Source organism: Callorhinchus milii, unplaced genomic scaffold (genome assembly GCF_018977255.1).
Source record: "Callorhinchus milii isolate IMCB2004 unplaced genomic scaffold, IMCB_Cmil_1.0 Scaffold12, whole genome shotgun sequence".
Lineage (NCBI taxonomy): Eukaryota > Metazoa > Chordata > Chondrichthyes > Chimaeriformes > Callorhinchidae > Callorhinchus > Callorhinchus milii.
This window is the reverse complement of record NW_024704753.1, coordinates 16,170,161-16,183,560: the sequence shown is the minus strand read 5'-3', so window position 1 is coordinate 16,183,560 and position 13,400 is coordinate 16,170,161. Positions and strand designations below refer to the sequence as shown.

General features: G+C 43.6%; 1 protein-coding gene across 1 annotated transcript in view; it reads right to left on the bottom strand.

The window, feature by feature from the left end:
* The window catches only part of lamb2l (laminin, beta 2-like), a 54,612-nt gene extending 42,399 nt beyond the window's left edge, over positions 1-12,213 (bottom strand). The window contains 2 exon segments of the mRNA XM_007890388.2: positions 2,032-2,106; positions 11,973-12,213. Of these exon segments, the coding sequence (XP_007888579.2) occupies positions 2,032-2,106; positions 11,973-12,006 (109 nt within the window). The 5' untranslated portion in view covers positions 12,007-12,213.
* Positions 12,214-13,400: the final 1,187 nt, after the last annotated feature.

Genomic DNA, 13,400 nt, shown 5'->3' with positions numbered 1-13,400 from the left:
GCTCTCTGCACAGAGATGTCTCCTTATCACTGTTTTACACTGGGGCTAACTTTCATTAAGGAAGTCACAATAACATGGAGAGGATTGTCCAATTGCGCACAGCGGCCCACAAACTATCGTGGATTAAATGACCAAATTATTATTATTATTAGATGAAAGAGATTATGCCCCCGGAAAGCAATCCGCCAATTGACTATCAATCAGGTTCCTACTACTGCTGGGTAAATAGAGGCGTGGAGTGAGGAAACTTGCCTGAAGTTTCAAAGTCAAACAGGCACAGACAGACATTCAGGTTCAAGGCTATGTTGGACAGAGGATTCAGTGTGTGTTCCAAACTGGGCTCAGCTTTGGATAGCTAGAAAACTCCACCGTAACTCCGTGCCGAAAAGGTTGCCAATAAAAGTCTGCCACACCTTCAATAGAGGAAGACGCAGAAACATATGCGGTTTAGGGTTATCCTAAGAGATAAGGGCATTCCACCATTACTTATTCCAGGAAGCCCAGCCCTACCTGGAACTCATTCATCTGGGAAACCTGCGGAAAGAGGCACTGAACTATAATACATAATTACATTGACCAGAGTTACTCCACTTTTACCTGCGGCCCCTTCCCAGGACGGGAAGCTATCCCAGATTGACTGGGAAGAAAAAGAAGTAAGTGTGGAATGACAAAGGAACATTTAGCCTATTGAAACTTGCTGCTTCCACACACTCAAGTAAAATTCACCTTATCTACTCTGTTTCCTTGGGAAAAGTTCTCCCCAAATCAGTCAAGTGAAAGCTTCAGCTACTTTTCCTTCCCCCTCTCCTACGATTCAACCCTGACCTCCTTCCCGCAACACACATTCTCTCCAGGTTCCAATCAACAGAGAAACCGCGATGTCCCAGGTATTTTTGTCCATCTCAGTCTGCACCTATACCTAAATATTCCAAAGGTATCGGTTTGGTTCAATTGGTAGCACTCTAACCTCTGAGTCAGAATGTTAGTTTCTCCGATAGCTGCTTCTTTTTGTAACGTCTCTAACTGCACCAAGTTTCGTGTTCAGAATGAGGAGGGTTTTGATACCGTGAATGGGGAGATTGACTGGATCAAATTTCTCCTGGTTGGTGAGTCAGTAAGTAAAGGTCATAAAATACAAAATCATTAGCAAAAAAACAACTGTGGGTGAGATTTGGGGATTTTTTAAAAAAAATACTAAATCTATAATAGCTCTTAACAGGGAAATAGGCAAAGGAAAATACAATAGGGTGTGGGGCGAAATGGATGGCTCTTTTGGAGAGCCAACACAGGAACGATGGGCTGAATAGCTTCCTTCTGTGCTGCGAGATCCTTGATTCCGAGTGAAGTCTTGCCTTGTGAAAGCCGTGAAAACCTTTTTGTACAAATTCCTAGCCATTAGGCAGAGTACACAATATTATTATTATTTTTGCGGTGCTTTCTGTTAGTTGTACCCTACCGCTAGTCAAGTTACTAGGCAACAAAACGGCTTTTCATTGAACGCCTCTGAACGAAACATCACTCACTCAGTCCACAAGTAGCACTTCCCATTGTGTGCCTTTGGTTTCCTTGACGCTTGCATTTTCATTGACAACACTTGAATAGGGTAGTGACCCCAGACAGATTTCCCCAGCTCCTGGGTCACAATGGCAACTTGACAGATCTGTTAAGAGTTAGGCTAGGGTTCAGCGTGTCTGATATTAAAAAGCGTAGAGGGGTCTCACTCAATGATTTATCCAGCGAGTGACTGACTCACACAGAACAGGAAGATCCCACCTTTGTGTTGCTTGCAGACCCTGGCAATAAGTGGGTACCATTCTGGGCATTTCGCCCACAAAACGTACAGTCAATTCACTTTGCAGTATATTCTGTGAAGCACTTTGAGACGTCTTGAAGACGTGATAAGACCCTATGTTAAATCCAAGGATTATTATTATCACTGGTCCTAATAATAAATAATAATAATAATCCCTGCATTTGATAAGCATACAAATGGAATTAACAGAGAGGTCAACGGTGTGAGAGGGAACTTACCGAACATCAAAAGAACAGTCAGGACTTTCATTCCTGCCGCAGGGCAATGGCTCCGCTCCAAAGCACGATCAGCGACTGCAAGAGCAAACAGTGACCATGAGGGTTACACAGACTGCCTCGGAACTCACCTGGGTCAGAGCCAGGTAAGAACACAAGCAAATGCCACGAAATGATACAAATCTCACACACACACACATTGTGTTCTTTGTCCTGTTGAAACCATGCACGTATACCATCATTTGTGGCCGGCAGAAGATCAAAACCCAATAAAGCAAAATCAGAAACATAAACAGATGTTCGGGAGTTTTACCTCAGTTACTTTCAGGGAGAGTTTTCAGCCGTAACGTGGTTGGTTCTGACCCAGCACGATGCTTCATCATGAACACATTACGCATTTCATTTCCCTAAGACAGATTTACACACACACCATCATCCATGGACATGCCTTCAGCTACTAGTTTCCTTCTCTCTGGAACTCCTTGCCTCAATTCCTCCTCACTCTCTCTACCTTCAAATCCCACCTGAAGACATATCTCTTCAATCACGCTTAAAACTATCTCCCCCTTCCTCAGCATCTAAGCCCATCTCAGTACAGCACTCAGAGATGCTATCCTATGTGAAATATCTATCTTTCATTTCTCTCTCTCTTTCTCAGAGAAGAGGAACAGGAGACGGGCAATAAATCACAGCTGGGACAAAGTTTCTGTTTTATTGCAGCTAACACAAGGTACGGACATTGAAGAGTATCTGAGAGACATGGAGACATTGAACAGTACCAGTCAGTCATTAACATTTACTGTATTGTACTTTAATACCTGTGAGGCTTTCAAAATGCAAGCAAACTTTCATTCCTCTGAAGAAATGTTACCTGAATGACCATTAATGCAAGTGATAAAACAAGGCAAGACACAGCTACAGGTCCAGACAAAGTGATAACTCTCACACAGTTTCTGTCTCAAGTTAATCTCCATCAAGACTACACCCCCGCCCAGATCTCTTGCCAACCCAAGCCTAATACTGTCTAGTATTCTGTCTGGGGTAGAGAGTGTGTGCTCCAATCCAGACAGAGGGAAACGTAGGTACAATACATATGTGAAGCTCTCAGTCTGGTTTAGTTATTAATCCACATACACAACCAGTCTGCACAACACACTCATGCTTGAACAAGAACTTAAATTTGTCTTTGTTTAACTAGTACAATAGATGCACTAAGGGTGGCAATGTTCGGTTGCTGGAAAGGATTTGTCCACTCAAATAGACTGAGATGGTAAAAACCTGCCGTTCTCTACCTGTGGCCTTTGACCGATTTATTGCTTTGTGTTAATTGAATGGTCTTTCACACCAAAACACTGGACGAAAGTTCATTGAATATCATCAAGAAACTCTGTAAAACCAGCGTCTCCCCCCAATAAACATCCTCCAATCTGTTCCTCGGCAGTGAAAAGTCTCAGAACAAGTAACGCAATCCCCAAGGAACAGGAGCCAAGAGACTTTTATTGTTAAAAGTTACAAATTAAACCATTTCAGCTACTTGGCACAGCTGGCCAGAATGGAATGCACGCAACAACGCACATTTTTCTTCCAAGGTTTCTGCACTAAAATAGAGTTGTGTATTTTTGAATGAACGAGACACGTTTGTGTGAGAGAGGTTTGATGACTGATGGCTTTTCACACCAAGCTGCCTGCTTAAACAGCTCCATAGCAACGTCTTAAAATCTGTAGCTAAACCACGTAGCGTGTTGGGTGCACAAACTCACGACCCGTTAGCACTGGGGTCAAATAGTGCACTTGACCAAGTTGGCTATGAGTGAGCACCAAGGATTACCTCCCATGGCAGGTGGGATCTGTTTTGAAAAGTTTGAAATAAACCAGGTTAAACGCATGTTCCACGTGACGTTAGCCCCTTGTGTGGATGAGGAGCGGTCACTCCTCTCAACACTGTACTCAATGGTTCAGTGGAGTCCCGTAGCGTAGAGGTTAGAGCACTCGCCTCGCAAGCGAGAGGACCTGGGTTCAACTTTCTTTACTCCACGCGCCTCTGTTGACCGAGCAGTAAGTTAGAACCCGGTTGTTAGTCGATTGGCGGATCGCTTTTCTTCTCTAAGACGTGATAAGGCCCTATATCAAAAGCAAGGATTATTATTATTTATAGATGCTTGAGTGCCAGTGCAAACACACCCCAGCACAAGTCAGGCTCCTCTAGGAGAGGGGTACAAGTCAGAAAGAGGCGTAAAAATCTGCACACTGTATTTTATTCCAAAATACTTTTCTAGGGAAGAACCTGGTTAATATTTCAGATCACAGGAGAGATTCTTTCTGCCACTGACAGCATTTGACAAGCTTGAGTGAATCAAGCTGGACAGAGAAAGGTTTAATTTTAAAGGGCACAGTATTTATTAAGATGGACAGTGCTTGGCAAATTTGGGGGTGGGGGGGGGGGGGGAGAAAGAGAGGGGGGGGGAAATGAGAGATCAAGTGTCCACCTACAGTGAAGTTAACCGAAACAAAAAATACGCAGCAATGACCCTGACTTCAATGAAGACACAGTTCCTTTAAGCACTGGTGCCTAGTCGTGTTAAAAAAAAAACACTGGACAAAATCCATCGCACAATCTGAATAGACGAAGCAATACAAAGTCAGGACAGTAATCTTATTTTCTCACCGCTTTGAACAGGGCTTGAAAGTTGCGCTGATTAAATTCGGCTTCTGGAAAAGAAAGTCAGTCGGAGGTGGAAATCCACAGGTTCTGGACAAAGGTTTCTCGCAACGAGAGAGAGAGAAAAAGGGGGCAGATCAAAGATCATTCTTCACATTGTGCATCAAAGAGCAGAGTATTCAGCGCACTTAGGTAAACTACCAGCAGGTACAACAGCAGCCAAGTATTGTGAAGAGCTGAATAGGAACATGATTAACTGGCAGGGTTTACTACTCGAAGCCACACATAAAAAGACATAGGGTGCGAGGCTTGCAGGCTGTCTGTCATACATCTTTGGTGGGGGTGGTGGGGTGGGGGGGGGGGGAAACAGAAGGAAAGTTAAAATGGGTCAAGGGCACAGCACAAACATTACAGGCAGCTGGAAAGGAAAAGCAAATTATTGCGAATAAAGACGATGGGAAAAGAAACCCAAAGGTGGATGTGAGAGGCAGAAAAAAAATAAGCTTTGATGCTGAACTTATAGAAAATAAAAGCGAGTGAACGAAACAGAGGAAGGGAGAAAGGAAGGTCACAGTTGAAAAGATTTTTGTGGTGGTGGTGGGTGGGGGGGGGAACTGGGAGAAAAAAGATAATCCTGGATCACTTTTGCACTCACCTGAGTCGCTTTAGCTCAGCGGATAACCCATGCAATAAGGATCCTAGTTCAACTGGCTCTTTGAGAGGAGGAGGAGGAGGAGGGAGTGGAATTGGTGTGTCGAAGGGAAGCTTTAAATTTGATTTCTCTTTGTAAAAAAAAAACTCTGGGACAAAAAAAAAGGGTATTTTTCCGCGCCCCCCACCCCCCCTCCACCAAAAAAAAAAAACAGCGAGCGGGAACACAATCAGGCTTTAGAAGCTCATTCTCTCGCTCTCAGAAGAGTCCCCTTCTGCAAAGCCGAGCCGGTTGCTAAGCCACTGGAATGCAACAGCCTATTCTCCTCTGAGCTCCGAGCCAAACCATGCTGAACTGCCAGCCAGCGCTCAGGCTGTCTGCGAGCGAACAATCCCGTTCTGTGAGCGAATTATTTCAGCCAGTTTTCATTTTGCAAAAGAAAAAAGAAACCCAGAAATTCCCCCCCTACCCCCCCGAAATTCTCACTCTGATTCCCTCTCCCCGCCTCCTCCCACACACGTACGCCAGCGTTATTACAGATGGTTGTTATTTTAACCGCAGTTCGCAACAAAGCGATCCATTAAAAAAAAATCAGTGGCGATAAACTAGTTCAGTTTGAGCCGCAGGTTGGCTCAGCTGTCTATCTATGGTTGTGCACGGAAAAGGCGAGACAGTCATCAGAACATTTCATACCGAGAAAGGACAGCAGCTCGAAGTGATTCGCTGGTTCACCGATGCTGAAGGTTTTTGGACAAGACCAGACTGAAATTTTGGCACAATTGGCGACTTGCTCCAACTCACAAGCCGATCATCGTTCGAATTGTGACCTTGAGTTGTATAAACCACGTTACACAAGTTTACTCATCATCTGATGGAAAGTGGACCTCCCCCCGCCACCCACCCACTCCCTCCCCTCTCAAGACTTGTGCTCAGTTACTATTGCATGGGCACCATCACCCTCTGGTGACATTTTTCTTGCTCACGTTATTCATGTGTCAACCCAGACACAGACAATGGCGAGCGTCAGAGCCCAGCTAAATCCTCCAGACACTCACAGTCTTTCCACTGGGGAGGAGTGAACAGCGCAAAACACTGCCACAAAAGCAGCTCTCAGTGAATGGAGGTGATGCAAAGCTTATTATTGGCGGTTCTTATGTCTAAGGATCAACAGGGTGAGGGCACAGTGGGTTATTATAATACAACTCCTGCAAGGATGTAAAGCAGGATCCACCCCTAGTCTTCTCAAGAGAACAAATGGATCCAAACACATTTAACTGAATATATATATATATATAACAAGCTTAAAATGACAGAGTAGCTAAAGATAGGGCAATCAGTTCAGGATTTCACACATCTATGGATGTTCTTTAGTCCCTTTGGCAATTTGTAAATGAAGACAATGTTTCCCAATACAAAATACAAACCAATTTACATTTGTACTGAACGTTTCATACCAGGAGGTTACCCAAGGTTCTTGATAGTCCAGGGCTGGATGTGTCAACCAAGGTGGAGGAAAAAGGGTGGGGAGGGGGGGCGGTGGGTGAGGGGAAAGATGCCCAAAAGCGCGGTCAAAAAGGAAGGCCTTGAGATGGACCAGTCATGAATTTTACGTCTGATGCATCAGAGCAACAGCAGAAAGAGCATATTCACAGTTATCTGGTGCAGGTCAACTCAAACATGACTCAAAAACATTCTGTAAGTTCATTTTCTAAAGACTGAAATTTGAGTCCGTTCCTGGCATCATTTCAACCTGCTTTCTAATACCTGCCCCAGGGACAGGTGGAACTGCTCAAGTTATTTATAACCGGGCTATTTGGCGAGAGAACACTGTTTTATTCCTCTATGATATCACGAATATCAAACAGCCCAATAACAAAAGAAGTCGTTTTTCTGCTGGTTGCTAGTGCTGGAATAGTGCCTTTGATCTCACAGTTGAAGGGGTTCAATGCGTATGAATCCTTTGGCACCAAAGAATGAAATGTTTGCTGAATATTGGGACTGGGGGAAAAGTCACATCCACAGCAAAGTCCTGGGTTTGCATTTGGAAACAAACACCGATCCCAGACAGGAAAACTAAGGTTATTCACAGCTATTAGTCAATTGGTGGATCGCTTTCCGGGGGTAATCACTTCAAAAAATATATGTTTTCGGTCAATCCACAGCCATTTGTGGGACACTGCTGTGTACATTTGGCTGCTGCTTTTTGCCCACAAAATTTACAGTCAATTCACTTTATAGTATATTCTGCAAAGCACTTTGAGACTTCTGAACGACGTAAGAAAGTGCTATATTTAATGATTATTTATGCTAAATATAGTTTATTTAGCATAAACTCATTTTGTTTGAGAAGTTTGGGATTTTATTGTTTCATCGAATAATGTAAAATGTATTATTTGTTTTCAAGATAGAGAATCTTACACAGAGAATACATTACAAAGACATGTTGGACATGATGGATGGCGAAAGATTACAATCAGCCCTAAAGGTGTGACGCAAATCTTAATAATAATCCTTGGGCTTTATCACCTCATTGAGACAACTCAAAGCGCTTCACGGATTATACTGTAAAGTGAATTGAGTGTATGTTTTGTGGGCGATTCCTGCTACTTGTACCCTGTGTGAAATTGATTGTTTAAAATGAGACACTAAGTGAAAGGCAAAATCTCCAATACTCTACCGCAGCAAGGCTGAAACATACCGGCGAGAAGGCGAGCAAATCAAGAAATAAGTGGCTTTAAAAACCTATAGACTGTAGGAAAGATTGCAAAAGAACTCCACAGTCTGGGTGTTCTGGGGAAGGATGAACTGTGGCATTCTTTTGTACACGTTCATAAAAATACGCACAAATAGAACAAATAATGAGAATTCGTCCTCAAACTTCAAAAGATGACAATTCCTGAGCTTGGCAACCGACAAGCCAATTGATGTTGGGATACAGGAATGTAAAGTATACAATGTGAAACGAACGTTCAGCTAATCACTCAGACCCCGCACGCACAAACCCTCCCCAAGCCATTAATCTACCAAGAGAGGTGAACGACGACACACAGGTAAAACTGAAAAGCCTCTAAATCCCAGACCCCGAAGGGTAATTGAGCAAAAACAGCAGGTTATCAATCTATGTTATTGAGCGCTGTCCAGACACATTCCACTGATGGCATTCCCGTGATCCCGACAAGACTCGAACTGCGTGGAACATTTGATCAACAAAAACTCTGTACTGTTTGTAACCGGGGACACTGCTGTGAGGGTTACGTTCATCCAGCTCCTCAAATGAGCTAAGATTTACCGAGGAAGGAGGGGGAATGTTCCCCCATATCCATTCCCCTGAGAAAAACCTGACCCTGCAGATCAACTATCGAGATATCACATCATGGAAAGGGTAAATCTTGGGTTGGATCACATTCAATTACAGAGAGAGCAAGAGGAAACCAGGACACCTGTCATAAACAGTAAAATAATAACCCTGCCATTTTATACAGGAACTTTCACACCAGGATGTCGTCTCAATTCGCTTCACCGTGAACTGGAGCGACTGTGTATTTTGTGGGCGAAACGCACCCATTTGTATACACGTAAAATGACACGAAATGTATATATGTGTGTGTACTATGTAAAGAGGCCATCTCAGTGGAATAGCACCCACAGATACTGGGCACTGACAGAAATATGGTCCAGAGAACTCCACAGCTGGGGAAAGGTATTTGGTGAGTGTCTGGTTCAGACTGGTCTCTGAACATATCCAAACCTCGTCAGGAATGTAAAATATGGCAATCTCAGCTCCCATCGAATGAGGGGGACCCTTGATATCCTGTAACACCTAATCATACACACACATGCGCACACCACATGCAGGAGAGGATCAAAGATTCCTTCACAAACTGGGAAAGAGAAACTCCCTTTCGCATTTTATTTTCTTCTCTGTGTCCAGTTTGGATACAAGATGTGAGGGAGGGTGTGCGAGGGTAAGGCAGAGGGACTCTGGGATGGAGTTCCAGAGCGTGGGGGCAGAATGGCTGGAAGTTCGAGGATAAGAAGGATGGGGTGTAGCCAGTAGAGCTGAACGAGGGGCTCGAGGAGCCTGGTGAGGTAGAGGACACGAGCTGCAGTGTTCTGGATGCTCTACAGCTTGTGAAGAGAGGAACTGGAGTCATTAGCGAGCAAGTGATGGAGGCATGGACGAGGGCAGCCGGGGGGAGTGAAGGGAATTAGTGGCTCAGGTGGACAATGATTATTCCAAACATTTATAACTAACTCTTAGAGTAAAGATGGTTTTCCTGATATCTGTGACATGTTTGTATTGTATCAGCCCATCAGTGGGAGAGTAATTAAATCCTTAACTCTATAAATAATTCTATACAGTTTGGGTGAGACGTTAAACTGAAGCCCCTTTTTTTTCTGTTCCGTTGGTTCAGATGTAAGACTTGTTAAAGATCCGAGGGGATTATTCTTTTGTTTTGCCCACAAAACATACAGTCAATTTACTTTACAGTATATTCTGTGAAGCGCTTTGAGACGTCTCGAAGACGCGATAAGGTCTAAATCAAATGCAAAGATTATTATTACTCTGGAGCAGAGCTCTCCTGCTGTTCTAGGCAATATGCCTAATACAAGACATCTTGTTCCTTGATAATAATAATCATCCTTGCCTTTAATAATTATAATAGTTATCCAGCGCCTTTCACATCGGGAAGATCCCTCAAAGCATTTCACATGATTTACTGTGAACGTGGACTAACTATGTGTTTTGTAGATGAACGCAGCAGCCAATTTTGCGCACAACGATTTCTCCACACAGCCTTGAAGGGAGCGACCAATTTTGAAGGGAGCATTGTTGGCCAGGACACCAGGAGAGAAAAACTCCCTTCTCTTTTTTGAAGAGTGCCATGGGATCTTTTAACGTCCCCTTGAACAGACAGACGGGATCCATGGTTTATTGTCTCACGCCAAGCAGGGCAACTTAGCAACACGCAAAGCCCCGAAAAATAACATCTTGTGAAGGGTTTGGGATAAAGGACCAAACCATATACAGTCCCTAGTATCACAAACAGTGACATTCCCTTCTACGGTTTGCTTACCTGCCTTGCAACCACACTGCAGACTGTACAATACACTATATAGCTCCGTATAGAATTCCAACTAGTTCCCATACCTTAGGGACACAGCAAAGTGCTACACCAAAGTCCAATGAAGAGCTTTATCCGGTTCTTGTAAGGAGCAGGTAAATTGATCAGCGTTACAGTGAATAAGTGAAACCCATTCACTTAATAACCTGTAAGCATTTCATCTAATGACTAACAGGCAGCAACACTTTAACACTGCTTAATCCCAGCTGCAGACAGGCAGTTCTCTGATGTTTCCAAATGAACACCTTTATTGCCGCCCGACACTAGACCCACGCAATAAAACTCTATCTTCTGCTATGCTGCTGTGACTCATTGTGGAAATCTACCGCGCAAAGGAACAAGATACTGTAAATGATTGAGAAAATGAGAACCTGAAGGTTAAAAACAATTAATGTGTCCACAGATCTATGTTGACGCATTGTACGTCTGATCAACTGAAGAAGCAAGTCCGGACTTTGCATCTGTGTTTTTATTTGGTCAGCCGGGTGTCTGACACATGTAGAAACCCATCACCGTGCTTAAGCATACCCAAACCGAGCTGAGAATCCCATGCATCCCACCTACACACGCACGGAAATTCCAGAGATAGATCGCTGGAATGGAATGCTCTCTCTCTTTCTCACCCTCTCTCTCTGGAGGGACGCAATGCTCACCTAATTTCCCGGGAAAGTATTAGGCGCAGGTCGGCGAGAGCCAAGGCTTCGGGACCCCAGACTGTGGCGTTGGGGTTCACCGTCAATCAAAGCCGCTCCTGACACCTGTCACTCGCATCGCCTCCCAACACCTGTCACTCACAGGCACTCCCACCGCAAATTAACACCCACAACAGTCTTATTTACTGACTTCATCTGAAACAATCAGGGGTAAAAATCTGGACTTTGCAACACACAGGGCTCCGGCATTTTCGGGAACATTTTGCAACCCATTCGGCAAAAAAAAAAGGTGAAATAAAAACTTTAAGTGAATTCGGGGAGTGATTTGGCTTTATTTAATTAAAAAAAGTGAGTTAAAATATAAGATTAATTAGTAAAAACCAAACCCCGAGGGCACAGATTATTATTTGATAGACTGCTTTATATAAATCAACCTTGCGTTTTTTTAAAAAAATAGGTTTTTATAAATTATTTTTTAAAAAGTATTTTGAATTTTTTTTAAAAAAAACATTAATTTTTAAACATTTTGTTTTTTAAAAGTAATTCTAAAATTGTTTGGAATGGATAGATTTAATTAAACTATCCCCATAAAATGCTTGCCTTACCTTTCCTTCCTTCCGCCCCCACCCCACCCAGGTAAAGCTCAGGTAAAGTAACAGATATAAAATGACCTTAACTCTGTCAGCACAACACGGCGTAAAGTTTTGCTCCGCATTTTACAGGTAATTAGTTAATGAGAAACATTTCTGACTTCTCCTGGTCACTGCAAAGTACATACAAAGAACCATATAAAACAGTGAAATGCCTTCCAGTAATTTGCCGCTCTATTTTTCTATAGAAAAGTGTCTTCTTACCTTTCACTTGCAACCCAGCAAACTGTCTCAGCATCAGCAGGGATGTTTAAAGGGCTCAAGTGATACTCTTTTTGGGGGTGATTTAACCTTATTTCACTCCAAGGCAACCTGTGTCCATTTCATTAGCATCTGACACCTGCCATGAGCTCCCATTTCATCTGTGTGTGAATGAGTTGGAGGAAATCCAGCATTAACAGACAGAGGACCTGGTAACCTGGTGTTTCAGACAGTTGAATGCTCTCCCTCCACTCAATAGGGCAATGCCTGTCACTCAGTCTCAACACAGAGGATCTCAGTCATTGGACACAAGGCGCTTGGGGAGGACAAAACTGGGAGGAAGGGAGGGAGAAAGTGCTGTATCTGCCTGGCTTGATTTGTTCTTCCCTCCCACCAGTTTCTGCTGAAGCGAGAGAGAGAGCGAGAGAGAGAGAGAGAGAGAAGCGTTAATGTCATTAATATTCTCCTGCCACGGCTTCTGTCCTGGGTTGGGGCCCCTCAGGGGAGGGAGATAGAGAGAGAAAAAGAAATGGAGTCCCGTAGTGTAGTGGTTAGCGAGAGGTGCCCGGGTTCGATTCCCGGGCGAGGCGAAACCTTAGGCAGGTTTCCTTACTCCGCACGCCTCTGTTTGCCGAGCAGTTGTTGGTCGATTGGTGGATTGCTTTCTGGGAATAATAATCCCTCCGCGACTATTTGTGGGACACTGCTGTGTGTAATCGGCAGCTGTGTTTTGCCCACAAAATACACAGCCAATCCATTTTACAATGTGTTCTGTGAAGCGCTTTGAGATGTCTCAATCACGTGATAAGACACTATATCAAATGCAAGGATTATTATTACAGGGAGTGTGTTGAAGTCCACTCCCATCTCTGCATTCTTTCCGCCGAATGCTTTCCCTGCCGTCTCACCAGGGGTGGTTGCCTACACACCTCTCGCTATTTAACCCTGATACTTCACGCTGCCTCGATTAATTGTTGCGCTTTCGCTTTGTCTTTCACTTAGAAAAAACAAAAATGAACGTTTCACCAAAAAGTGAAGTGCAGATATTTTCAGTGGGGCCTCTGCCATCTGCCCGCAACATAACTGCATATAATTATGCCTATATTAATGTTATCGTTTGTTTAAAAATATTCAAATTTAGCGTTTTTTCCTGTGATGTGTATTTATCTTGAAGCAGAGACCAAGTTTCCGAATGATCTATAAGTGACAGAATGGCGCCCTCTGCTGTATAGGTGGATTTAATTTGCCTTCAACATCGCAAACACCTTTCACAGGGAAGGGTACCTTTACGCCTCTGAAATGTGCTCTGCGTTTGGCTTCTCAAACGTACAGGTAATAATAATAATAATAATCCTTGCATTTGATATCGCGCTTTTCACGTCGGGAGGACAATGCAGAAGTTTGCCGTCTGCCGTGCAGTGTACGACGTAC